The sequence below is a fragment of the Bacidia gigantensis genome (genome assembly GCF_019456465.1).
Source record: "Bacidia gigantensis strain McMullin 20006 chromosome Unknown contig_295, whole genome shotgun sequence".
In the NCBI taxonomy this organism is placed as follows: domain Eukaryota; kingdom Fungi; phylum Ascomycota; class Lecanoromycetes; order Lecanorales; family Ramalinaceae; genus Bacidia; species Bacidia gigantensis.
Window position 1 is genome coordinate 1,334,947 of NW_025408608.1, and position 23,592 is coordinate 1,358,538.

Below are 23,592 nucleotides of genomic sequence, written 5' to 3' on the forward strand. Positions count from 1 at the left end.
ATGCCATTTGGCCTATGGTGGAAGGGTTTCCGGACATTTTCGACGTGGTATTGGGGTAAGCATACTCGACCTCCTTAGCGATGGGTTTCATAGTGATGATTTTTGAGCGCTGGCTTGTGAATTTGAAAAGATGTCAGAACTATGCTGATCTTGAGAAATTACCTAGTACGTTGGATAGAGAATACTTGGAGAACGAATGGTTGAAGCCTGAAAGGCATTGTTGGTGGAGCGTTGGCGTGCCGTGGGTCCAGGAAATGGCGAGGAGAGGATTGCCTGAAGCGCCTAGACATCCAGTGTTTAAGGTCAGTGAATTTGTGGAATAATGGCAACGGCGGATACTGCAATGGTTTGAGCTTTAAATAATTGACCAGGTCGTGACCCATCAATACCGTGGACTTTGAGCGGAGACAATGAGTATACCGAGACTTCTCACCAAAGGAAGCCTTGGGGTTTGATTTGTGAGCTCTAAGTTCTCTATTGTTGGATTTTCGGGCTCGACCATAATGCGTTGGAATTTCCATCACTGGCCTTAGGGCGAAAGTTCTTGTGCAGCCGCTTTAGACGTTAGTCATGAAGGCATTTGAGGTGGTCTGACCATCAGTAACCACACGAATGAGGTCAATTCGTGCTCCAATTTCAGCCACTGATCACTAGGATTTGATACAGCAGGATTGATCCTGCTCTCGTAGAGCGTTCGGTATCCACACCTTTCGTAAAGGGGCCGTGCCATAGGCGATGCTTCTATGAATGAAGCAATCCCAAGACTATCTGCTTTTCCAATGCCGTACTGCATAAGAGAGCTTCCAAGGCCAAGCCTTCTATATGCCGGATGGACAAACATAGTTTCGAGTACTAAATGGTGAATTCAACGAACAGACTGTTTCTGATCCTTGGCAAACACTTACAAGTATGCGGCTCGTTCATTTCAACGGCTCTGGGATCATTCATTTGATTGAGGCACATTTCCGCAAATTGTCTCCTCTCCCCTGCAGGCCACCCTGACGAACTTAAGCCCACCTGGTTTCATTTCGTCCCTCATGGTGAACTCACAAGGGGCCTTCAGTTTTGGGAAGTCTTCGTCGTAGGGCGCCTTCGAAAAGACTTTCCACTCGACGGCGCCTGCGATAGCCTTCTTCTCGAGGTCAAAGGCGTACAGCCATGTGCTCTCCGAGTCTTCTTCAAAGGCCTGCCAGCACCTTTGCTGGTGGCCTTGCAAAGCGACCTCGTTGTCATGATCTGTTTCGCCAAATACTGGAGCAACTATGCCTATCCAAGGATGATAGGGATCTCTGAAAGATTGCCACATACACCGAACAATGTCATCCAGCTCGCTGCGAATGGTACATTGCTTGATAGCAAAGCCGGGCCTACAAGAAACCATACTGGGGTCAGTGATTTTTAAGCTGATCTTCTAGCGCTGTCGCTTTTCTTGTTGATTTCATCCATATTCCGGGCTGGCCAAAATCTTGCCCCCATCAACGGCACATTAATTTACGGCATACGCAAACCGGACTTTAAAGTCCTTGCGAATTGTTATGAGACTTTGAGACTATTGTGCCTCGACTATCCCGAACCGCGTGTAGCCTGAAGAGAACGTAGCTTCGCAATCACTGAACTTCTGAAGCCAAATTCTTTCCAATTCTGGTTAGTCAACAGCTAAGCATCCAAGGCAGATTGCGATATCTATTCTGGTTAGATCACGGCAGGATCTTCCACCAATCCGGCTAGTCCAAGTGACTATTTTGTACTTTGAGTAAGCGTGGCATTCTAGCTATCGCGCTCGGGGCTCAGCTCTTCCACTCTTTACAAACGCTCGAGGCGAGTGGCTCGTGACATATTTGGCTGCTCAAAGCTACGATGGGCTTTGAGCTGGCGAAATGACCTTGCCCCACGGTGGCGCAATCGACTTTCATGCCTTGCGAAGGTGATGTATTCAATCACTTTGGAAAAGTCTTACTGCAGCCTTCTTCTGGGTCGCTGACCCTCTATTTGATGCGCAACCGTATACACGATCGGCTCCTCATAACTACAAGTGACAAGGATTCATACGTATGACAGGCAATGACAAAAGTAGATCAATCGCGAGCTGGCTGGGTCGATCAACCCAATACTCGTGGTACAATCGATATCATTTGGTCCACTCTCATCGTCTTCGTAGCCTGTACCTGGACTGTACTCCACCTGAACATACCCCCCAACAGTCAAGCTGGCGCCAAACTTATTTGACCAAGCTGAAATGGATGGCCGTCACAGCAGTCGCTCCAGAATATATATTGGGTGATGCCGTAATTGAATTCATTCTAGCTTCCCGATCCGTGAAGCAGATGCAAGAACTCGGCTTCAAGGATTGGACGCTTGTTCATGGATTTTATGGGAACATGGGCGGATTTGCTATCGACATTGCTGAAGGGGGCCGACGGGCGTTGACCAACGCAGAATTGAAATGGCTCGTCGAGACTGGACATGTACATCCTTTTACAATCTGTCGTCAAGAAATCGAGGATCGGAGCAAAGCAGACCCCCTCCTGAAATTTTTCACATGCCTGCAAGTAAGCTGGTTCCTGCTGCAATGCATCGTCCGCGTTGCAAAACGTATGGACATCACACCGCTCGAAGTCACGACTGCCGGCTTTGTTATGTGCTCGATCATTGTCTTTTTCTTCTGGATGAACAAGCCGCTTGATGTCAAGACCTGTCATGTTATCAGTGGACAGAAGATTTCCAAAGCCGACATAATAATGCTCGAAACTCATGTCCGCCCAATCAGAGAGACAACAGAGCACGTCGACAATTCTTATCTAGCGGGTCGTGAAGATTCGGCGTTCAATGGACTCATGGGTTGGAGTTACGATCTTTGGACCACTTGCATATTGGGGTGCGTGCTTGGTGCAATCCACACCGCTGGTTGGAATCTTCGGTTTACGACTACGGCTGAGCAGATCTTGTGGCGGACCACCAGCTTGGTCACGACTGTGACTCCTGCGATAATGCCTTGCGTGTCCGTCGCAACCAAAACTCTCGAGCAATTGCACTTCCGGTGGGCCAGTACAAGCACAAAATTTGAGAAGATCTGGACGTGGAATTTGATTGCGTTGTACGTTGTGGCGCGTGGATACCTACTTATTGCCTGTCTTGTGGCTTTAAGATCCTCACCTGCCAGCGTCTATGAGTGCATTGATTGGACCAATGTGATACCGCATGTATGACAAATCAAGTACACGCTGATGTGTTCTCTGTGCATCAGAGTTGTCCACTCTCCGTTCTCGTAAAGCAGTCTTCATCTTTCGTCGTTTATCGAGCGCTGAATGTGACCATTCGTCTTCTGGACGTCCAGGTATGATGATAGATTGACTTCTCAGCTCCTGGGGGTCCTAGCAAGACGTAGAAGAACTTTGTAATCAATGACAAAATATTAGTAGTGCATGTCTTCACTCTGTAAATCATGAGAGGCAAATAGTTGGCCCTCGACCAACTGATTAGGTAAGCAGTCTCCGAGGGACGGGAGATATGTATTGCCAAGCCTTGGCTCTAGACGACTACCTTAACCTTTTGTTCTATATTCACGCTCTGCGTGGAGTTGTTTGCAAATCATGAGACGCTTGATAGGTGATTTCAATCTTCACTATCATGGACATTGCACGTAACCTAAGCTAACATACCATGACAGATGCGCTGTGTTCTCTTCTAATCCCAATATCGATACTGTTTCATCTCTATTTTGCGCCCTTCACAAAGGTGGAGGAATCATTCAATATTCAAGCTACGCATGATATCTTGACGTATGGAATCAAATGGGAGAATAGGAAGCCTGCAGTTCCGCAGCAATACGATCATCTGACTTTCACGGGCCCCATCCCAAGGACATTTGCCGGGCCTGTCGCCCTCGCGGGCGCCTGCTGGCCCTTTATATGGATCAATCAAGCCTTTCAGTGGGGCTTGAGTAGGCAGGTCATCGGTAAGACTCACTTGAGTAGCAAAAGCAAAAGCAATGCCATGATTGACATCAATACCTCAACCTCATTTCGTTGACTTCCATTTGCATTAGTCAGAGCTGTCCTTGGTCTCTTCAACGCGTATTGCATGATCTCTTTCCGCAATGGCATTACGAAAAGCTTTGGTAGAAATGCCGCCAATTGGTATGCCGTATTCCAAGCGAGTCAATTCCATATCATGTACTATGCGTCACGGACGCTGCCAAATTTCTTCGCCTTTGGACTAAGTAAGCCTTCATGTTTCAAAGGATACGTTCACCAACGTTTACAATATCATTAGCTACGCTCGCAGCGCGTAGTCTGCTACCCCAAGCCGGACGTAGTCCCTCCTCCCGAACCAGTCGAGACCAACAACGGAAAGCCCTCACCCTTCTCACAGCAACAACTATAGTATTCCGCTCCGAACTCGCCATCCTCCTCTTCGCTCAGACAGTCTACCTACACCTTCACCCGCACATTGATCTCCCGAATCCCTCCATCATCGGCGCGGGCATCCTTGGCGCCCTCCTCTCCCTCCCACTTACTCTGACTCTCGACACATTCTTCTGGCGCTCCACTCATCCTCTCTGGCCCGAACTTACCGCCTTCGCCTACAACGTTCTTTCCAAAAAGTCCAGTGACTGGGGCACCTCACCCTACCATTTCTACTTCACCTCCTCTCTCCCACGGCTGATTTTCAACCCTCTCCACCTACTTCTTCTCCCATTCACATTCAGCATTCCCATCCTGCGGCGTCCTGCCCTTGACATACTCGTCCCGAACATTCTCTATATCATAATCTACAGCTTTCAGCCGCACAAGGAGTGGCGCTTCATTGTGTACACTGTCCCTCCTTTTTTGGCAGTCGCAAGTGCCGGAGCCTCCTGGATCTGGACGCGCCGCTCGAAGAATGCCGTCTATCGCTTACTGGCTTTAGCCCTGGTTGCAAGTACACTCGCAAGCTTTGCGGCAAGCGTGGGATTATGTGCAATTTCGAGAATGAATTACCCGGGCGGCGTGGCGTTGGAGAGGTTGCATACCCTGATGGATGAGACGGAGGAGGTGGTGGGTGTGAGAAGAGTGCATCTGGGGACGCTGGCTTGTATGACGGGGATCACGAGGTTTTCGGAACGAAGACCACCGTCTTTAGGGGGGTTTGAAAGTGCCAAGGAAGGAAGAGGCAAGGTGACATGGGTGTATGATAAGGAAGAGGATGAGGGGAGATTGTTAGATGCGATGTTCTGGGAGGAAGTCGATTTTGCGATTGCAGAGCGGCCAGATAGAATACTTGGGCAGTGGGAGACTTTGAACGTGGTGGATGGAATTGCTGGATTCAGGGTGTCGACACCAGATGATGATGATTGGAAGACCTCTGATAAAATAATCGATAGAAGAGACGTGATCGATGTCATCGTGAAGAGCTGGTCGATCAAGCATTGGGTTGATTTCTATGAGATCTGGGAGAGGTTATTGAGAAGCCGGATTACTGGCGGCTGGTGGATACGAATGAAGCTGGAGCCGAGATTATACATTCTGCAGAGGCTGAAGCCGTTCAAAAAAGAAGAGCATATTTCAAGAGGGATAGTCAAGCCTGATGAAAATGGAATAGAAGACGACAGGCCTTGACGCCCAAATAACTTCTTAGGTAATCTTGACAGAACGCTGCTACGGGCTGTACCACGGATTCACTCGCGCCTATAACATACACTATCTGAATTAATAACATAGATAGATCTGCTAGCACAACCTCGAGCGTGTTCATAAAAGCAAGAGGTTTGGCTAGGTACTTATACACAATATCACGCTGGCAAAGAATATTTATTCGAAGACCGAAGGCCTTTGACGAAAGGCTTGTCTCCCATCCAAACACCTTTGATCGGCGTCGATGATCTTGATTAAAATGATTGCTAATTTTTCATAGCTCCATCAAACGATCATCTTCCCTCACATCTGCTCACCGGCTCGCCTTCTTAACCTTCCTCTCGCTACCTTGGTTTTAGAGAACTTGTTGCAAATTAGCCCACATCTCTTGTTCCTCTTGCTCGGTCAACACCCCTGGATGGTCATTGATATATTGCCTTCGGATTTCGATCGCCTGCGCATCCCAATCTTCTACTCTTTTCCTGTAATTCAATTGCTCTATCTGGGCCTCTTGCTTGGCTTTCTGTGTCCGCTCAATGTACGGCCTCTTCCCTTCCTCTGAAAGTGCTTTCCATTGAACACCCATAGCGAGTCGTACCTTTTCACGCATACTGCTAGAATTTTCCAAGCCGAGAGTCGATTTTACTGCCTGCCAATGCTCTGCAGTGTAGAGTAGCCACGCGTTGGGGCGGGGGGTTTTCGGTTGCTGTGGCTTTAAACCCAGGGTTTTATGGATGGCGTTGATAATCTCCGCTTCAAAGCTCTCGAGCCGGGGTTTGTATGGTTTTAAAGCTTCATCAACTCTAGTCTCAGCCGGACGTGGTTGTTGAGACGGAGGAACAGGGTACTGAGAGTGAGGTTCAGCTTGAACTGGTGTGGTCGAGGTGACAAGCGGCTCTGATATCTCGATAGGTCCAAGTAAATCATCTATAATCTCCGAGGCGGCTCGGAGGCCTGAAATATAAGCGCCATGAACAGTTGCTGGATGTGTTGCACATGTGGCTTCTCCGGCAAAATGTAGATTATTGACCCGAGCCGCCATATAATTATAGTCGCTAGGCATAGACTCGGCTCCAACGTATGAATATGTACCGCGTGCAAAACGATCTGAAGCCCACCTTGTGATAATACACTCTTCCGGATACGGAACGTTCTTGTTCTTGAACACTTTTTGCAATTCTTCTGTCACCTCCGTGACAAGCTCTGCGTCAGAAGTGTCTTCAACTTGATAGGCAGCGTCACCGGCCAGAAGCGATATGAGTACTGGACGCCCTGAGGTCTTGATACAATTCCAGAAGAAATAGAAGCGCCCTCTGTTGGTCACATAATCTTCTTGGTCAGTGCTATCATGACACTCCTTATCCTCTGGTTCCCGCAAGAGGCCGAACATGTCCTGATCAATGTCCCAGAATGGCTCGTCATAAACAAGAATACATTTGTTCAAAAGTCCAAATCCGAGACGGTTGATTGCTCCTTTCTTCCATGGCGGTAACGGCGGCGAAAACTCAATGGCATCTTCTTTGAGCACTCCAAGCGAGGAGGTCAGAACGACATGATCAGCGTCTATTGTATCGCCGCCATCTAATTGGATTTTCGCACCTGGTGTCTTGGCATTGCCGCTCCATATGTTGTACTCAATACGCTTGGCGGTTTGCCGAGTACGTAGGTCAAGTTTCTTTGGCAATTCATAAATAGCCTTCGGGACTTGCTGGTAACCACCGATGACCTGAGCATGCCTTCCTTCAAATTCATTTCCAGCGTCTTGGTCCCAGCCGCCTAGACTTAGTTTTCCTACATTTGCCGCATTGGCATATTCTAGATTTGCATAGTGCCAATTGATGAGTCTCATGTCCTGTGGCGTTAGATCCAAGAGGAAATTGTACTGTTTGACAGCCTCGTCCATAGCTGCCCCTAGAGTAGGATTTTCGGACGACCGAGCAACAGCATCCAAGTTTAGATCGTCATAGGAGAGCACATGTTCTCCTAGTTTCCATCCCATGGCTTCAGCCGCAACTGCTGGCGGCTCCTTCTTTCGAGGTCCCATGATCATATGTGCCTTTCCAGTCAGCTTGTCCATTCCACCTGGCACACTTTCAGTGCCGTCATGGTTCTCAATGTTAGGTATATTTGGGTTCTCCTTTTCCACCTCAGAGATCGACGGACCAGTCACATGGCCGGGATCCTGCCCTTGCTCTATGAGAGTGCGGTCCCCTTCTACTGTAATCGGAGGAGGTATTCTGTGCCGATAAGCGCTTGCCCTGTCCAAACAATCATTGTACAATGCTTCAACCATCCGATCGCGTTGCCCATCAACAACTCTGCCATCTATGTCGTATAAAGAAGAGTTATCTCTCAATGTATGATAATGCACAGCCAACTGACCCCTGATTATCATACTCAGTGGGTTGCCATGATCAAAGCCAATAATGATGTGGGCGCCCATCTCTGCTGTGCATCGATGCCGATCTGGTATACCTTGGGCATTTTGATTCTTCAGCGGATGAGAGTAGAGCCTGCCACCAACTCTATTGCGGCCTTCTAGAAGAATCACGTTGGGTGGTTCTTCTCCAGCAGTTGTCCATCTTTCTTGATAATGATGTATCAGACCTTCTAGTTGCCTAGCACAACCTAAGCCTGCCATCCCTGCACCGACGATTGCAATAGTCTTTCGCTTCGCACGCTTAAGTTTGTACTTCTTGACTCGTAAATCTGGCGGACAAGGTATCTCGAGACATCCGAAATTTATGTAGCCTCTCCTCACAAGCCATTCATAAGCAAATTTTGCCATGCCTACCCATCTTGACGTCGAAGTACATCCCACAGCCTCTTCGGCTGTCACTTGGACAAGTGGATTTCTCACCCATAAGCGCAAGATTCGATTACGAATATTCAGATATGCCGTGACTTGACCATGGCAGATATGGTCTTTCAGAAACTTGTACTCTTCATGATGCAATGCAAATGGATTCAATCTCGATGCATAAGCGGCATGAATACCTTGCTGAGCCACAGTTGGTGACGCAAGGCTTTCGGACGCTGCCAACTTCGGCGGCCGTTCCGAGACGTTCAACTTCTTCCTGCGTGGCATGCGGCTCCCAGCAGAAGTTTTCTGGTGTTCATTCGACAGATCGAATTCTGATCTCCTTATTGATGTGGCAGAGGTAAGCTGCGTGGATGTATCTGAGTGGGGTGATTGATCATCCTCGAAAATTTCACCTCGATCAGATTCTGTTGGAGGTACCTTTGCTTCATTTGATAACATTGTGGATGTATGAGATGATGCTGCAGAATCGTTGAAAGGTGTCATGCTCTCTCTGGGACTTACAGACGTTTCATTCGGCGATCCACTTGCAGCTTCAGGGCCAGAACTCAAATCCATGCAGTCTGATAAATCATTTACCTTTCGCGTATCTGCCGGCTTCAGATTGATAGATGTATCATTCGGCAAATGCTTGAGGTTCCCATCGGGACGGAATATTGCCACAGGAGTTTCAGCTTCAGAACCAGAGCTAAGCTCCATTTCCTCAGAGTAGTCGTCTTCCACAGGTTCTTGCTTCACCTGCGGCTCATAGTCCATAGTTTCCTGGTGGGACAGTAATGGACTAGATGGGCCATAAGGCGAGCGGTTGAACGGATTCAATGGCATTTGCCACTGCTGGTTCTGCATTTGTCGGGCACCGAACGTCACAGGCCGATGATTTTGAGGCTGATTCAGTGAGAAGTGATTAGAAGGCGTGTTGAACTTATCAAAAGGATTGGTTTGGGCGGTTGCTTGCTCAGGAGGCCGCTTCTTAGACTTGGTCTTCTGATATTTGGCCGGTTTTGGTCCAGCCTGGGCAATCATGTTGCTGAAACTAGCACCAATGCTGTGTGTCTGAATAAAATCCGGTCTTTTGTTGGCCATATCTTGACTGCTAGACGCATTTAAGCCGAGCTCCTTGTCGAGAGGCGCAGTCATGGTGGGCGTATTGGAAATCGCAGCCATCTTCTAGACAACCATTACAAAAGATTCCAGGGTATTATAAGACGCAAAAATGGTCAGAGTGGACGAACTGATTTGATCTGTTTGCTCTGTGTTAACATACATTTAGAGATATAAAAGGTTTCCTCTTACTCGGGAGCGGCACTAGTCAGGAATAGTTGCAGTACACCTCATCAAAAATTACATCTTGCTCTTCATCAAAGACACTTGCATCGCCGTCTCACGTGTCATGCACCGCTTTGAGAAAACAACGACTGTGTGCAGGTTTGAGTGGAATGAATAGTAGATGCCATGTGCTGGTTCTCACCAATGCGTTTCCTGCCACCATCCAAAGGGCGCTAATCTATCCGCTGCCAAATTTGACTACATGCCATCAACCTCCACCCATTTCACATGCATTCAAGGTACTTCTATTTCTTCTTTTGTATCTAGAACATGCACTGACAACGGGACGGTCATGTGAGCAGCAGAAGAGCAGGGCTTTGATATCGGAACATTCCCTTTTATCGACACCACCTGCCCTGATCCTCGCCCATAATGATATTTGGCCACAAAACTTTGCAAGAACTACCGTGCTATGTTGCGATATAGTCTTACAAATCCACTGATACTCAAGACTCATATGACAGGACAGACTATCAAAACGCTACATATACCGACGTTTCTCGATCGAAACCCTACGTTGTTTGTTGCCTCGTAGCAGTCTACATGCTAGCTCAATGAGCGTGCCAAGAATTTTAAGAAATCGAAGGGAGGTCTATTGCTCCACGGTCAAGGGTTTGATTTAAATGGGCTGTTTCAAGTCTTAAGGATGAGTTGGGCATGCATGTGACTACCGACTCTTTTTGCTCATATGTTTACCCGCCTCAATCCTGATCCTTGCCGAAACAAGTCTTTACACATACATCGTTAATCCAGCGAGTACTTACAGCCCGCTACGGTTTGTCCCTCTTTTGTGATCTGGAGATTTTCAGACGCCATGATTCAGAGAATACTCTTTGAAAATATTTCGAATTGCATCACCCTCTCATCGAGTCTATCATCTCTTTGTGGCTAGCTTTGTCTCGGTTTGCTTCTGTCAAAGGGAGGATACCTGCAGTTTGGTCAAAATCTTCCTTGCAAGTGAAATCCAGGCTCAAACTTACTTCGCAAATCACCCACCACATCTTTAGCTTTTCCGAAATATACTTCCTCTGATCAGAGGTCAGAGTCGGGAACCTACTGGTCAAACACGACGAGAAGGAATCATACGCAGCAGATTTCTCATCTTTAGTTCCATATCCTCCACCAATTTGCCAACATTCATGATATGACCCGAATCGTCAATCACAGGCAAATCCTGCTCAATCTGCCGTGTCATGTTCCCACTGAGATCCATGTCCCCTAATGCATCGCTTGTAGTGCTCAATCGTAGTATGACCGTGCTTGTGAGTTTGTAGTGCGCCGATCGTGCTCTGTCGACCGATTCAAACACATGGATAGAGTCCCAGCCCCCTTCGCTTTGGGCTTTTGGTGTTGCTACGAATGAGTCAGTCAAATCTCTCGTTGATACTCAACCGTTAGAGCACGTAGCGACCTACATTTCTTCAGTAAAACTACTCCAGCGAAACCATCGTCAAGATCCCAGAAGTAGACACTACTCACCCCGCCTTCGTAATATCTACCAGGCAAATGCTCAGCTTCGTCTTCAAATATGATCTTAATCGTCAGGATGAGAACAACTTCATGGAGCGCTGACTAGCTTTAAGATCGCAGGATGTATTTCAGATTCTAAAGCACTTACAGCTCCCGATACACATCAATCCCCTCCCCCATGGCAACTTCCATTTTCCTGACTCTTTCGCTAGGCTTCACTCCCTCTTCCTCGTCGTCCCCAGAGACTCCAATTCCATGATATTCAAATTCGTTGCTCCACGGGCTCCTCCAGCTATCTCCGTCGCGGTTGTAATCGCATAGCAGATAATCGCGACCGCTCTTCTTGCAGCGGCGGACTTCTAGAGGCTGATCGACCGAAGAAAGGAGCTCCTCCGTTAAGTCAGGGGCAAGGGAGCATATTTTGTTAAGGGAAGAGGCTGTTGAAGAGGGGGGCAGGCGACGAAGAAGGTCGCTAGTGGAACTGCATGAGCGGGACAACGTTGAGGCTGATTATGCGAAGAGATTCAATATACTCACAGTGCGCTATCGAATTGGTCCGTCGCCATTTTATTTGCAGCGAAGTGGCAAGATTTATCGACCGAAATTTACTTTTAGATTTTACCGCAGTAACATTATTTGTCGTACGCTTACGCTCGTCACAGCTCAATTTTCTTGATTAAGTCTAAGTCAGGGTGTAATGCATAAAGTCTTCCTTCCACGTTGCGCAAAAGGGTATCATATAAGCTAAATCCGCAAACAAAACACATCGACGGTCAGTGATCTGGACTGAGCTCGTCCTGAACATTTCCTGATCATCGAATCACACTCTCATCCCTCGTCGCTATCGTCCGCTACTACACGTCTAACCCGTCGCCGTTCACCAAAGCTCCTGCTGCTTTCTTTTTGACCTGTAAATATTGTTGCGAGTCCGGGCAATTCCTCATCTAGGTCCGGGCAAGTTAAGGCTTCCTGCCTCGCCAAGAAGGTTGATTCTACAGTATCGTTGAGTGATAGGGAAGGCAGTGACCGCGAGGAACCACCCCCATCAAGCGTATCGTCGTCCCCAGCATTTAAACTTTCATCACTTGCAATCTCATCGGAATCAATCCTGTCTTTAGTTACTGCGACTGCTGAGCTTTGTTCCGCTGGCGAGGAAAGATCGATTGTGGATCCCCGGTGTTTTGATTTTGCAGGAATTGTTGATCTTTGACAAGCCGCAATGGCGACAGCTCTTTGTACGGCTTGGGCCTCTCCTATCTTACAGTCCTGAGGCTTCAATTGACGCTTCAGTGAAGCAGCTCTTTCCATGGTCATCATGTGCATGGCGTCAAAAGCTTTAGTAGCAATATCCGTAGCGTGACTGTGAGGTATATTCTTGACTGGCCGAAGACGTCTCTGTAGGCTTGGAAACGTGTGCATCCTTGGCGCTTCGACTACCTGTGAAGCGTCTCCTGAAACATCCAAGTACTTTCTTTCGAACATTTTCTCTTCAGACGAGGAAAGAAGTACGTCGGTTAGAAGAGGCACTGAGATAGGGCTGGGGGGACTAGCCCGCGTTTTCCACTGAATATCATCGTCGGCACCGAGGGTACTACTGTCACTGTTACCAGCGATCTTGGAGGCTTTGACAAAGCCAGTCCGCACACCGTCAGGCATGTTAAATTTTTTCGGCGGTCTTTTCGGCGGTCTACCTCTTCTCGTCGGTTCAGGAAGGTCTGCTTGAGTGTTCTCCAGTGGAATGTCAATGATTCTCTTGTCAGCAGCTGGATGGATGTCCTTAGGAACTATCCTTCGAGATTCTTCATCATGGAAATTGAAACGAGCGCCTGATGCTATTTCCACTTGCATTTTTTCATAATTGTCTTTTGCTTTTATAAAGCTATTTTCTTCCTTGCCTTTCATGAGGGTGACTGTTATATTTCCCGCCCGTTTACGTCCTGTACGACCCATTCTCTGCAGCATCCGAATGGGAGAGGCGGAAGCGTCGTAGCAGATGATCAAATCAACTTCACCAATGTCTAGACCCTCTTCTCCGATAGAGGTTGCGACTAAGGTGTTGTATGTTCCGTTCTGAAACTTTTGGATGATATCTAATTGCGTCTTCTGATCCATGCCTTCAGATTCCTTCGTCGACGATTGTCCGACAAATACATGGGGTCTGATCATTGGCGTATTTCGACCTAAGATCCTTGCAATGCCCTCCGCAGAATCACGAAAATGCGAAAAGATCATGATTCTGGTGCTTGCTGGGTCAGAGGAGCCTCTCCCCTCTCCAGCATCAAGAAAATGGTTCAACGCCACGCTTTGCACATATTCAAGCTTGGGATGTCCCACAAAATCCGGAGTATTGATCCAGATTTGTGCTCGAGACATCATAGTTTGAAATGGCTGGCTACCATTAATCTGATTCGCATACTTACCTCCTCCTTTGCCATTGGCATGCACCTGGTTCCGGAATCCCAAAACCTTGTGATAGAATGGTCCTATACCGTGGAATTTTAAAAGCTCAGTTGCATGCGATAGACTCGCCAGCAGAGAAAATATGGTCATCACCATGGATTTGAGACCCGGATTTGCCTTCCGGCCGGCGTCTGACGCAAACCATCTTTGCCGAGCTTGAGTGCAGCCGTAAGGTGTAAGAGACATTGGATCCCGGCTCCAATATGCGTTCATGCCTATGAGCTTATCCAATATCGGTTGAAGTGCTTTGGAGAACAAGTCCATAACCATAAGCATTTCATCCGAATTGTCGAATAATACCGTGTCAATTTTCCGTGGATGCACGTATTGACGAATGTCAAAAGATTCCTCTGTTCGAATCTCAACTCTAGAAATACCCAGCCCATCAATAACTTCTTGCACGCTCTCGATGGATGCACCCGGGGTAGCGGTTAGGGCAAGAACTCGGAAACTGGAGTTGAATCTCTTCAAGAACTTGACCACTTCAACATAGGCGTAATTTCCAGTTGCACGGTGTGCCTCATCGACCACGATCAATACCATTCTCTTTGGATCGCATATTCCAGTCTTAAGGTCATTAATCAGGGTCTGTGGAGTCATGAAGAACACTCGTTTACTGCGCCATTCTTCAGTTCGGAGACCTGGAGGGATGGTACCCGTCAGCATCGTTGTAGCTGATCTCGGTATACCAGTGATCTCAAAGCACGCTTTGACTTGTTGTGATACCAATGGTCGTGTGGGAGCCACAAAGACTATTTGAGCTGAGAGTGTCCACCGAAACCAATTCAACATGATGGTCGCAGCAATAAATGTCTTACCCAGCCCAGTCGGTAAAGCGACGAGCATATTGTGATAAAGCCCACGAGCTACTATGCTGTACTGATAATCTCGGATGGTTCCAAGGTTGGTGGGGTAGACCCAGGTCTTCATTGCCTCAAGATCGATTTGATGATGTGTGAGAGGCTCCTCCCGGTTTGCCATGGGCCAATTGTGTACGCGTTTCGATTGTGTTTGTGAAGGCGCAGATTGAGCTTGCGTTCCAAACAAAGTCGTTTGCTTGAGATTTGAAGCAGGAGCTGCAAGCTTCAAAATATTGTCTCGCATGTCACTGACGTCGACAGAGTTCAGGTGTGACGAGTTAGACTGTTCGAAGGCATCAGCTGGTAGTTGAGCGAGCATATCCTCATCGCTTTCGTCAAGGTCGAATGTCTCTGCCTTTGATAAATCAGAAGCAGGGTTTCCACTAGCACGACCATTTACCGTGCCTTGGTTATTAGAGGTGTGATGGATGTCAAGCGTTTCACTTTTGGACTGTATTTTAGTGGTTTCCTGTGCCTTTGGAGAGGGTCTTGGAATACTCGGCTTCTGCCAATTGAATTGACCAATTCTATATGGACTAGACGCTCTGTTAGGTGGTTGCGTGAAGAACGCATCCTTGGGAAATTCGGGATTTTTGGGTATATGAATTCTATACTTCGATTTCGGTTTCTCGTTCGCATCTTCCTCATTGTCTTTTCTATAAGGCTGCGATGCGATGTCTTGAGATTTATCTGAGGCACTTTTCTCATTTTCATAGTCAGTCTCGTCATCGACGTCAGGAGTGCTCAAGCATTGTCTTTTGCTCGCTCGTCCTCGTCGATCCACTGACGATTTCGACGAGCCCCCACTATCGGATTCAAATCCATCAGATTGTGACATATGATGACTGTAGGAGGAAAACAGTCTTGCGGACCTCCGCAAGTACCTCTGGAGCCGCCTACATGTATAGTCGTTGTTGACGAAAGGTTACGAAAGGTGAGCTTGATTCGCGTGCCTCTCGCGACTTAGCGTGCCGGAGATAGCCTCGAAATCCGACGTGCATGCATCCAAAATTCCAGAGCTTGCAAACGAGCGCGCCTGCCCCAAGCATGATCATGTAGAGCGCCTGGCTCTAGCAGTAGCCGGATCAGATGTCTGGCATTCGCAAGTATGCAGGCCTTCCTGACTTGGTGAGTCCTGCATCTATTGATAAAGCCATCCTTGTTCTAATTGATGAATATTCAACCAGGATCTTGCACCAGATATTTACGAAACTCCTGAATTGACTGACGACAACTCCACTATTCCTGTAAGGCTTGTGAATTGCCCAGAGGAGTTCAGATGTTGAACTCATGATAGACTTCAACACAAGATCGCCCCGACTCTTCATTGTCCGCAGATGACCCTCTAGGAAATGGTGAGAATGGAATTGACCGGCAACGAATTGACCAGAATGATGCGCGCACTCACTTTCTATCTGGTCATGAGCGGGACCCACGAATATTCAGTAGAGTCAGCGAGAAGCGAGAGTCTCATCAAGCATCTAGACAAAGACATCGTAAAGCTGGTGAGGATATAATCAATGAAATTGCTGGATCAGATAGTGAGGATCAGGAAAGCCTCGACAGACGACTTGCAAGATTACGTAGAGAGGTCGCTGAGGTGAAAAACGAAATAGAGTCTCAGAAGGACCAGGCAGACTATCCGTCAGATCCTCAAACAGCAGCCGCAATGGCAGATGCCGAGAGTATCTCTACAATTCTAGAAACCATCAAGTCCCAAGTAGGAGGCTCTGATCAATCTCTCACGTTTAGGCATTTGCAACGCTTGGGCTCAACGTCAATCACTCCAGAAAAGGCTGGCAAGATACGGCTTGGGGTTTTCGCTCCAGAAGATATCCAGTCGAGTTCCTTAGGCGCAGATCACGATGAGGAGCAGAGAATCGCCGGAATCATTGACACGGACGCACGACTCAAATTGCTGGAAGACGCTCTTGGCATCGAATCTTTACCTCTAGGGACGCAAAGCCAGGCTTCTAAGAAGACTTTGCTTCCAACTCTGGAATTTTTGGACAAGCAAATCCGTATATTATCCACGTCTAGCGAAACCTCGATGAGCCAGGTAGAATCAAGGATGAAAGAACTCTCGCGGGAGGCCGTGGCCCTAGAGCAGAACAGGATCCAGGCACGAAAGGCTTTGGAGGCTGTCAGCCCATCCGATCCAAAGCATAGATCATTGATTGCCAATCCCAGTGACGCCGATAATTATGAAATGAAAGACTCGGAACAAGCATTCAAAATCAACGCTCTCTTTGGGACCATTGACACCATTGAGTCTCTGGCTCCGATACTACCGTCTGTGCTTGATAGACTGAGGTCGTTACAAGACCTGCATACCAATGCTGCCACTGCAAGCCAGATCCTAAGTTCGATCGAGAAGCGGCAAGATGACGTGAGAGATGAAATTCAGACTTGGAAAGAGGGATTGGAAAGGGTCGAGCAAGCTGTTGTTCAGAGCCATGAGACCTCGAAAGAAAATACTGATCTGATCGAAAGATGGGTCAAAGAGATAGAACAGAGGATGACAAAGTCAGGGTGACGGTACGATTAATATTGTTCTACGCAACTTCATGCAACAGGTTCCGGTGCATACGCCAGTTTTGAATTTAGCCAAAGATACCCGTTCATCGCAAAGACGTCTCTCGATTATTGTCAACAGTGAAATTTGGTAGGAGATCGTTTTCAACTACTCCACAAGCCACTGACCATAAAAAGATCCTTCGAAAAAGCGACTTGTGCATAGTTTACGACAATCTTTGGTTTGTTGTGATTGAGGACAGTCGAAATTCTTGACAGCTTTTGGTAGGAGAAAAATTTTCCGGTCACTTCAGCAAATCAAATGCACGTGACGCATGGAACGGAAGGACAAATCTCCAAATTGTGCGCGTAAAAATCCTGAACGAGATAGAGAAGAACGCAGGACCACTTGGGTAGTGTAACATGGCTGAAAGATATCAAAAGTAAGATCGGTATTGCGAGATCCTCGAACAAGGCGGTTATACTACCGTTTGAATTAAAGTCCTCCACTCAAGAGGCTTGTCACATTCCAGTCAGTCGTGATCATTATGACGTCTCAGTAGATTACACAAGATCCCATAGGCCTTATGCTCATCAGTAAGCAAGTCCATCGTCCCCATCATCTTCTTTTTTCTCTTTATCCGCCGCTCTGCATTCACCTACTTCAGCAACCTCCCAAATACAAACAAGAGTGGGGAACACTCACCCCAAAAAATCATAAACCAACCTCGCGCACTTCCAATCTTCCCCATTTCTCACAACCACATGCCTCACGTAGTACCTCTCCCCATCCACCGCCTCAAACCCCCAAACCTGATTCGCAGTCCACCCATTATCATAACTCTCCACATAACTCTGCACATAATCCGCATCCTCGCCATCCAACCATCCAGTCTTCAACCACTTTGCCCCATCCTCACCCACGTCTTCGACATCACTTAGCTTACACCACCGACTTCTCCCTTTCAGAGAACCAAATATGCCGTCTTTGTGATCACGCCATGTCCAGTCTAGTGTACGCTTTTCGGTTGTGCCTTGAATGCCACCGCTGGCGACTTGGGAGATGTCCATATGGGTAATGTGGGAGGAGTCGACATATTCGGTTATTGTAAGGGTGATGGTAGCATATCGAATAATATTGCGGATGAACCAGCTGACTTTTTGCTACAATTGTCATACGATCAATCAACGTCTGTGACAAAGGAGACTTGGACATAATACAACATTCAAACTTAGTTCTCTTACATACTTACCAGTTGTAGGAGTCTATCGAGATCATCGGACTTCGTCTTGTTCTGGTACAAATGTCACTATCTGCGAAGGAACCCCAGATTGGGCAGATGATACCAATACCCATTTTCCTGACAGATCTTTGAGGGTTTTCTCTGGTGGAGCTGCCATGCGCGACAGACAGAAAGAAACCCTCTAGAGAGTCTTGAAGAAGCTTTTACCGAATGACGAGTCAATAAATGAGCAAATGTTGTACTACAATCGAGCTTATCACGGTGGAGAAGTGGGAATGATGCGCACTGCTGATTGTGATCTGACACTGACACGCAACGCCTTCGGCCCGTGCTTGCCGAACCTTGATATTTGACTAGAAATGGAGCTCGCCGCTCTAACCATAGTGACAATAGGACTTCATTTATACATCGGGTATGAGAATGCTCTGTCTAGCCAAATGGGACGCAGTGTATGAAGGTAGGAGTGCATTCGGTAATAGAACGTGTGGGAAATACTTCGTACAGCTGAATTTCGCTGAGGGTGCGATGAAGACTCGCACTTCAGATACTCATGAATCATGATCCACTGGCTTGTCTCATGAAAAATCCCTTCAGCGGGTTCAAGCTATCCACAGCTCGAAGACCCAAAGATCTCGCCCCCACGATGAAAGGGTTCCTTGCATTATACAGCCAATGCAATTTGTCCACGATACCCAGCATGCGATTGTTCTTCATCCACACTTCATTGTTAAATCTGTCAAGACACTGCAATTCATTTCCTATGTCAGCACCATGCTCAATCGCATTCCCAATTACACCAGCCAAAGCCTGCGAGTCTGACAAGCCCATATTCAAACCTTGGCCCGCCAGTGGGTGAATTGTGTGTGCTGCATCGCCAATTAGGGCAATACGGTCGCTGGTATAAGTCGCTGCTTGACGGAGACGGAGGGGGAATGATGCTATGGAGCCAGGCTGGATAGAGACGACTGGTTGTGGGATCGAGCCAGAAGTCTCAATGTCCGAAATGGGATGAACGGAGGCCCGCCATTGGAATTCGTCAAGTTGACCTGAGGTTTGAGTGAACATGAAGTCAATATCTATCACTGAAAGTCGAAAAGCTGCGTTCACCATTGCAAGAAAGTCTCCGGAGCTGAGGGATTTGAGTCTCGCAGCTTGTTCGAGTGTGGTCGTCCATACTAATGTGGCATGCCCATTGGGAAGTGGTAAGAGGGCTATGGGACCGCTAGGAAGGAAACGCTGATACGCAGTTGCGTGATCAGACCCGGGTTTGTGTGGGCTTAGCTTGAGCGTTGCGACAACGCCATGACGATCATAGTCCCACCCTCGCGTAGGTATGCCTGCAAAAGTGCGCACAGGCCCATTGACACCATCGGCACCAACCAGGAGTCGGGCCGCGATAGTATGTTTAGACGAAAGGGCAACATGAGGGTACGAGGAAAGGTTCAAAGCTGAGAGCGACGGGTCTGGCGGCGGACCTAGCTGAATATTTTCAACCATCGTATTATCAAACATCGAGATGGGCTTTAATAATTCCAGCTGCGACGCCAGTGCCTTTGTAAGATTACTATTCTCGACCATGTAGGCTACAGCTTCCTCGGTGGTCGTGCTGTTGAATGATATCCGGCCTGAATCCGAAAGCCCGTCCCAGACTTGCATTTTCTGGTAAGACCGTAATCGCGAATGATCGATTTGAGACCAGGTTCCACATTTTTCGAGGAAACGTCTCGAAGCTGGGGTGAGAGAGCTCGCACGATTGGAATATTGGTCTGGGGGTAAACGCCATTGGCGAGCCTGCTTGAGATCTCGACTTTCGATGAGGGCGAGACGAAGGTTGGAGGTAGCTTTCGATGTACCTGCTGGGAATGAGCAAATATGGATGTTCAATTGGACGAGTCATACTCACGCAGAGCTGTCAAGAGGCTCAATCCAGCGGGGCCTCCCCCAATGACAGCGACGTCATACAGGTCTGGGGATGCTTGAGTCGCAAAATGGCGAGTCTTACGTTTCAAAGATCGTAGGCATCGCGAACAAACGTACAACCTGTTCATTATGCACAGTGTTATTTGAGACCCACACTAGAGAGCTCAGAGAACTCCGAGAACCCTGGTTGCATCGGCTGGCTGGTATAGTGAAGTCTTAAAGGCTCTGCCCTAGACTTTAACCATCTCTGGAAAGTTGCGGAGTTGCATCTTACCGCTCAATTTGGAAATTGGGTTTGCTTATCATTGTCTAAAAGGAAAACATGGCGAAGGACGATTGCTTCGATTGGAGTCTTTGATTATCGTGCGCTTATTGCTGCAATGCCGCTTTACATTAGCCTATACACCTGTGCTCTTTTGGTATCATAAGGACCCAGCTAAATCAAGGTATCAAAAGTTGGAAAAGTCATGCTCAAACGTGAATGCCGTGCGTAAGGGTCATTGAATGTGTCTATCGCGGAAGTGGACTGAGCCTTCTCGCTTCCTGCTCTGCAATCGCCAATGCTTTCTCCCTCTCGGCCTTCTCTTTTTCTTCTCGGACCTTTGCTAAGACGACTTCCCGGAAAATGGCCCCCTTCGCAAGCTTACTCAGACTCTTCTTGGGCCCTTCAGTCGGTAAGCCGGAGTTTTCATTGGTCTTTGTCAATTTCTGGCCAGCTTGCTCCGCGGAATCGGCTGGGATATCAGGGGTGCTCATGTCCTCGTCATCTGGGACTTGCATTTTGAGAGTTTCGATTCTATTGGCGAGCTTTATGATCTCAATTCCACGCTTGAGGCGCGCTTTGGCCATGTATGCACGGAACTCAGGCAGTAAATTGAATTCGGTCGCGGTGGTACCGGTCAGCCATATATGGTTGAGTGCCTCCTCACTTGTCAAGCGTTTGTCGGGATTGGGCTGCAAAAGAGCGAGTACGAAATCTTTTGCATCGCTGCTGACATCTTTCCAATAGCGCCCGTGGAAGATTATTCGGCCGCTTCGGGTCTCCTCAATCAGATCCGCCACGTTCTCGCTCCTGAAAGGGGAGTAGCCGCAAAGAAGAGTGTATGTTATTACACCAAGAGACCACATATCAACAGCTTTTCCGTGGCCTTGTTTGAGCATGATTTCTGGTGCTGCGTAACCAAAGGAGCCAGCCATAGTGCTGAGAGTGCTGTCTCTGGAATCAAGCATCTTGGCAATTCCAAAGTCAGCAAGAACCAAGGAAGACTGCGGATCTTTTGTCAAGTATAGAAGGTTCTCTGGTTTCAGATCTAGACAGGCATCAGCATCTCCAGTACTGGCAGGAGCTTGACTAGCTGACCTCGATGGACAACGTTGTTGTAGTGCAGGTAGTCGACGGCTTCAAGCACCTCCTTGATCGTTCTTGCAGCGTCCTTTTCTGTGAATTTGCCATATTCACAGATTCGGTCAAACAGTTCGCCGCCGACAGCTAATTGTGTGACAATATAGTACTTGTCCTTGACTGGAGTTAAAAGATAGTCGTGAAAAAGTGTCAATCGTGTAGTTTCTTACCTTGGACTCGAACCAATCGTGAAACCTGACAATATTGCTGTGTTTCATCCGCTGCAATAGCACCATCTCATCGTAGACCATCCTCTCATTTCCTTTCACGTTCTTCTTGAGGATTATCTTGACTGCATATCTTTGGCCCTCACATTCTGCTTCCCTGACAATGCCATATGTGCCCGCGCCGAGCGTTCTGCCAAATCTATATTGCCCCCTACTAGAGTCGTCAGTGGGATGTGTAGAGCATACGATGTGAGGAGTGGTACTTTTTATCATAACTTTCAGGCTGCCCAGAGAGCTTGTTCATCATGTTGGAGACTAAGCGGTTGATCGTTAGCTTGTGTCACTATGTTGCAAGCTCACAACAACCTCTGTGTGGCTCATCTTTTGTATGAGTGTGGTGATGGACGTGTAGGTGGGCACGGACATGGTCCATCCTCACCAGTGGCCAGCCACAGGTGGCCGACTCCAGCAGGAATTAGGACGGCAAAGGGTAGGTTATGGTATTAATGTAGGGTGGTTGAGACTTACAGCTCATTTTTGATTTATAGGTATATGATACTGAACTGTGTCCAGAGGTTTCGCAGGACACTGTATCTGTTGTGCGCGAAAGAGGTGTGTTTGGGAAGGTGCGACTGGCCGGCGGATTCGAGATGGAAAGCAAGATGGATGGTGAAGTAGAAAAGACAGTCAATCACTCGACGGGCCAGATGACATTCTGTCGCATGAGGAATTGATCCCGAAACGCCTGCTCAGGCTGATTCAAGACGCAGGAGGGTCTGTATTATGGTCAGAGAAGGTGACAGCTCGCTCGAACTCAGCCTTCTGAACCAGCGGTGCCAGCCCCACCACAGCCTCAATGAGGTACCGAGCGGATAGCAAGTGGGGGGCGGGTCTGGCCCCTAAATCTGCATGCCAAGCCGTCACATTTCAATGGATGGATGCTTATCGATACCTACTCGTACCAAGAAAAAGTATTCCTCGATCCGTCACGAGAGCAAAGAAAGACCCAACATACGTCTCAAATATCCTAAGGGCTGTCGGCTTACTTCCTTCATCCATCGCTCTCTAGTCTCATCTCACTTTCCTTTCCATCGCCAGAGCCGCTGACGACAACACCGCCATACAATTCCCAGTCCCAAACGTCTACAAACAACATCAACGATGGGGAGCGAGCTCTACATTATCGCGGGCTATAACACACTCCTACTCGGTCTTCTCTTTGCCTGGATTGGTGGATACCTCGATCCTCTGCAACATCAGCTCCAGGATGTCATCCTGGGAAAGATGGGAGACAATCGAGCTAGTTTTGGTGCAAAGAGTATGTCTGCTCCCCTCTCCAGTCAGGCACATCAACATTGATCGATAGGCGGGGAGGAAATGCTGGCTGACCTGTTGGCTCTTTCTACAGGTCTGATGAGCCAGCGTGTCGTTGAAGACAAGAACATTACGGATGTGCAGGATGGTGCTGCTAAGGAGGTTGGGGGCGCTGTTGGAAAGGGCGGAATCGGGCAGGGGATTGGAGATACTTTGAGCAAGGGCTTATAATGATAAAATGTGGAATAGTCTAACGAAGGAGAATGAAGACTGAGTACAGTGAATCATAACGTTGGTCTAGGTGGCATGTTCCTTTTGATGGAAACGGCAGCAGTCGCTGTTGTGAAGAGGGATGACCTGATGATTTAATTGTGATAGGCATAGTCGAACAGGTATGAGATTCCCAGGTGCCCAGTGGATTTGCAATGTACAGAGCCGGCCAGATCAACAAACGATCGCGGTTTTTCTAATCCCGCCCGTGT

General features: G+C 47.9%; 11 protein-coding genes across 11 annotated transcripts; 4 read left to right on the forward strand and 7 right to left on the reverse strand.

The window, feature by feature from the left end:
- Window positions 1-2,240: 2,240 nt before the first annotated feature.
- On the forward strand, window positions 2,241-3,206 carry KY384_008427 (uncharacterized protein; the record flags this gene model as incomplete). Its single annotated transcript, XM_044816916.1, has 1 exon — window positions 2,241-3,206. One exon carries the CDS (start codon window positions 2,241-2,243, stop codon window positions 3,204-3,206), a length of 966 nt encoding a protein of 321 aa, XP_044666281.1.
- An 890-nt stretch (window positions 3,207-4,096) lies between these two features.
- KY384_008428 (uncharacterized protein) lies at window positions 4,097-5,597 on the forward strand (the record flags this gene model as incomplete). Its single annotated transcript, XM_044816917.1, has 2 exons — window positions 4,097-4,136; window positions 4,273-5,597. 2 exons carry the CDS (start codon window positions 4,097-4,099, stop codon window positions 5,595-5,597), a joined length of 1,365 nt encoding a protein of 454 aa, XP_044666282.1.
- A 370-nt stretch (window positions 5,598-5,967) lies between these two features.
- On the reverse strand, window positions 5,968-9,570 carry KY384_008429 (uncharacterized protein; the record flags this gene model as incomplete). The annotated part of the gene is made up of 1 exon (XM_044816918.1): window positions 5,968-9,570. The coding sequence occupies one exon, from the start codon at window positions 9,568-9,570 to the stop codon at window positions 5,968-5,970; it is 3,603 nt and encodes a 1,200-aa protein (XP_044666283.1).
- Window positions 9,571-10,819: 1,249 nt separating this feature from the next.
- Window positions 10,820-11,795, reverse strand: CAP2 (F-actin-capping protein subunit beta; the record flags this gene model as incomplete). The annotated part of the gene is made up of 4 exons (XM_044816919.1): window positions 10,820-11,112; window positions 11,175-11,254; window positions 11,378-11,710; window positions 11,767-11,795. 4 exons carry the CDS (start codon window positions 11,793-11,795, stop codon window positions 10,820-10,822), a joined length of 735 nt encoding a protein of 244 aa, XP_044666284.1.
- Window positions 11,796-12,057: 262 nt separating this feature from the next.
- On the reverse strand, window positions 12,058-15,387 carry KY384_008431 (uncharacterized protein; the record flags this gene model as incomplete). Its single annotated transcript, XM_044816920.1, has 1 exon — window positions 12,058-15,387. One exon carries the CDS (start codon window positions 15,385-15,387, stop codon window positions 12,058-12,060), a length of 3,330 nt encoding a protein of 1,109 aa, XP_044666285.1.
- A 251-nt stretch (window positions 15,388-15,638) lies between these two features.
- Window positions 15,639-17,085, forward strand: KY384_008432 (uncharacterized protein; the record flags this gene model as incomplete). The annotated part of the gene is made up of 3 exons (XM_044816921.1): window positions 15,639-15,677; window positions 15,737-15,796; window positions 15,847-17,085. 3 exons carry the CDS (start codon window positions 15,639-15,641, stop codon window positions 17,083-17,085), a joined length of 1,338 nt encoding a protein of 445 aa, XP_044666286.1.
- A 680-nt stretch (window positions 17,086-17,765) lies between these two features.
- Window positions 17,766-18,464, reverse strand: KY384_008433 (uncharacterized protein; the record flags this gene model as incomplete). The annotated part of the gene is made up of 3 exons (XM_044816922.1): window positions 17,766-18,227; window positions 18,317-18,358; window positions 18,417-18,464. 3 exons carry the CDS (start codon window positions 18,462-18,464, stop codon window positions 17,766-17,768), a joined length of 552 nt encoding a protein of 183 aa, XP_044666287.1.
- Window positions 18,465-18,862: 398 nt separating this feature from the next.
- On the reverse strand, window positions 18,863-20,355 carry KY384_008434 (uncharacterized protein; the record flags this gene model as incomplete). The annotated part of the gene is made up of 2 exons (XM_044816923.1): window positions 18,863-20,160; window positions 20,211-20,355. 2 exons carry the CDS (start codon window positions 20,353-20,355, stop codon window positions 18,863-18,865), a joined length of 1,443 nt encoding a protein of 480 aa, XP_044666288.1.
- A 382-nt stretch (window positions 20,356-20,737) lies between these two features.
- On the reverse strand, window positions 20,738-21,424 carry KY384_008435 (uncharacterized protein; the record flags this gene model as incomplete). Its single annotated transcript, XM_044816924.1, has 1 exon — window positions 20,738-21,424. The coding sequence occupies one exon, from the start codon at window positions 21,422-21,424 to the stop codon at window positions 20,738-20,740; it is 687 nt and encodes a 228-aa protein (XP_044666289.1).
- Window positions 21,425-21,537: 113 nt separating this feature from the next.
- KY384_008436 (uncharacterized protein) lies at window positions 21,538-22,222 on the reverse strand (the record flags this gene model as incomplete). The annotated part of the gene is made up of 4 exons (XM_044816925.1): window positions 21,538-21,744; window positions 21,800-22,010; window positions 22,060-22,130; window positions 22,157-22,222. The coding sequence occupies 4 exons, from the start codon at window positions 22,220-22,222 to the stop codon at window positions 21,538-21,540; spliced, it is 555 nt and encodes a 184-aa protein (XP_044666290.1).
- Window positions 22,223-22,957: 735 nt separating this feature from the next.
- KY384_008437 (uncharacterized protein) lies at window positions 22,958-23,341 on the forward strand (the record flags this gene model as incomplete). The annotated part of the gene is made up of 2 exons (XM_044816926.1): window positions 22,958-23,114; window positions 23,163-23,341. 2 exons carry the CDS (start codon window positions 22,958-22,960, stop codon window positions 23,339-23,341), a joined length of 336 nt encoding a protein of 111 aa, XP_044666291.1.
- Between the last annotated feature and the right edge of the window lie 251 nt (window positions 23,342-23,592).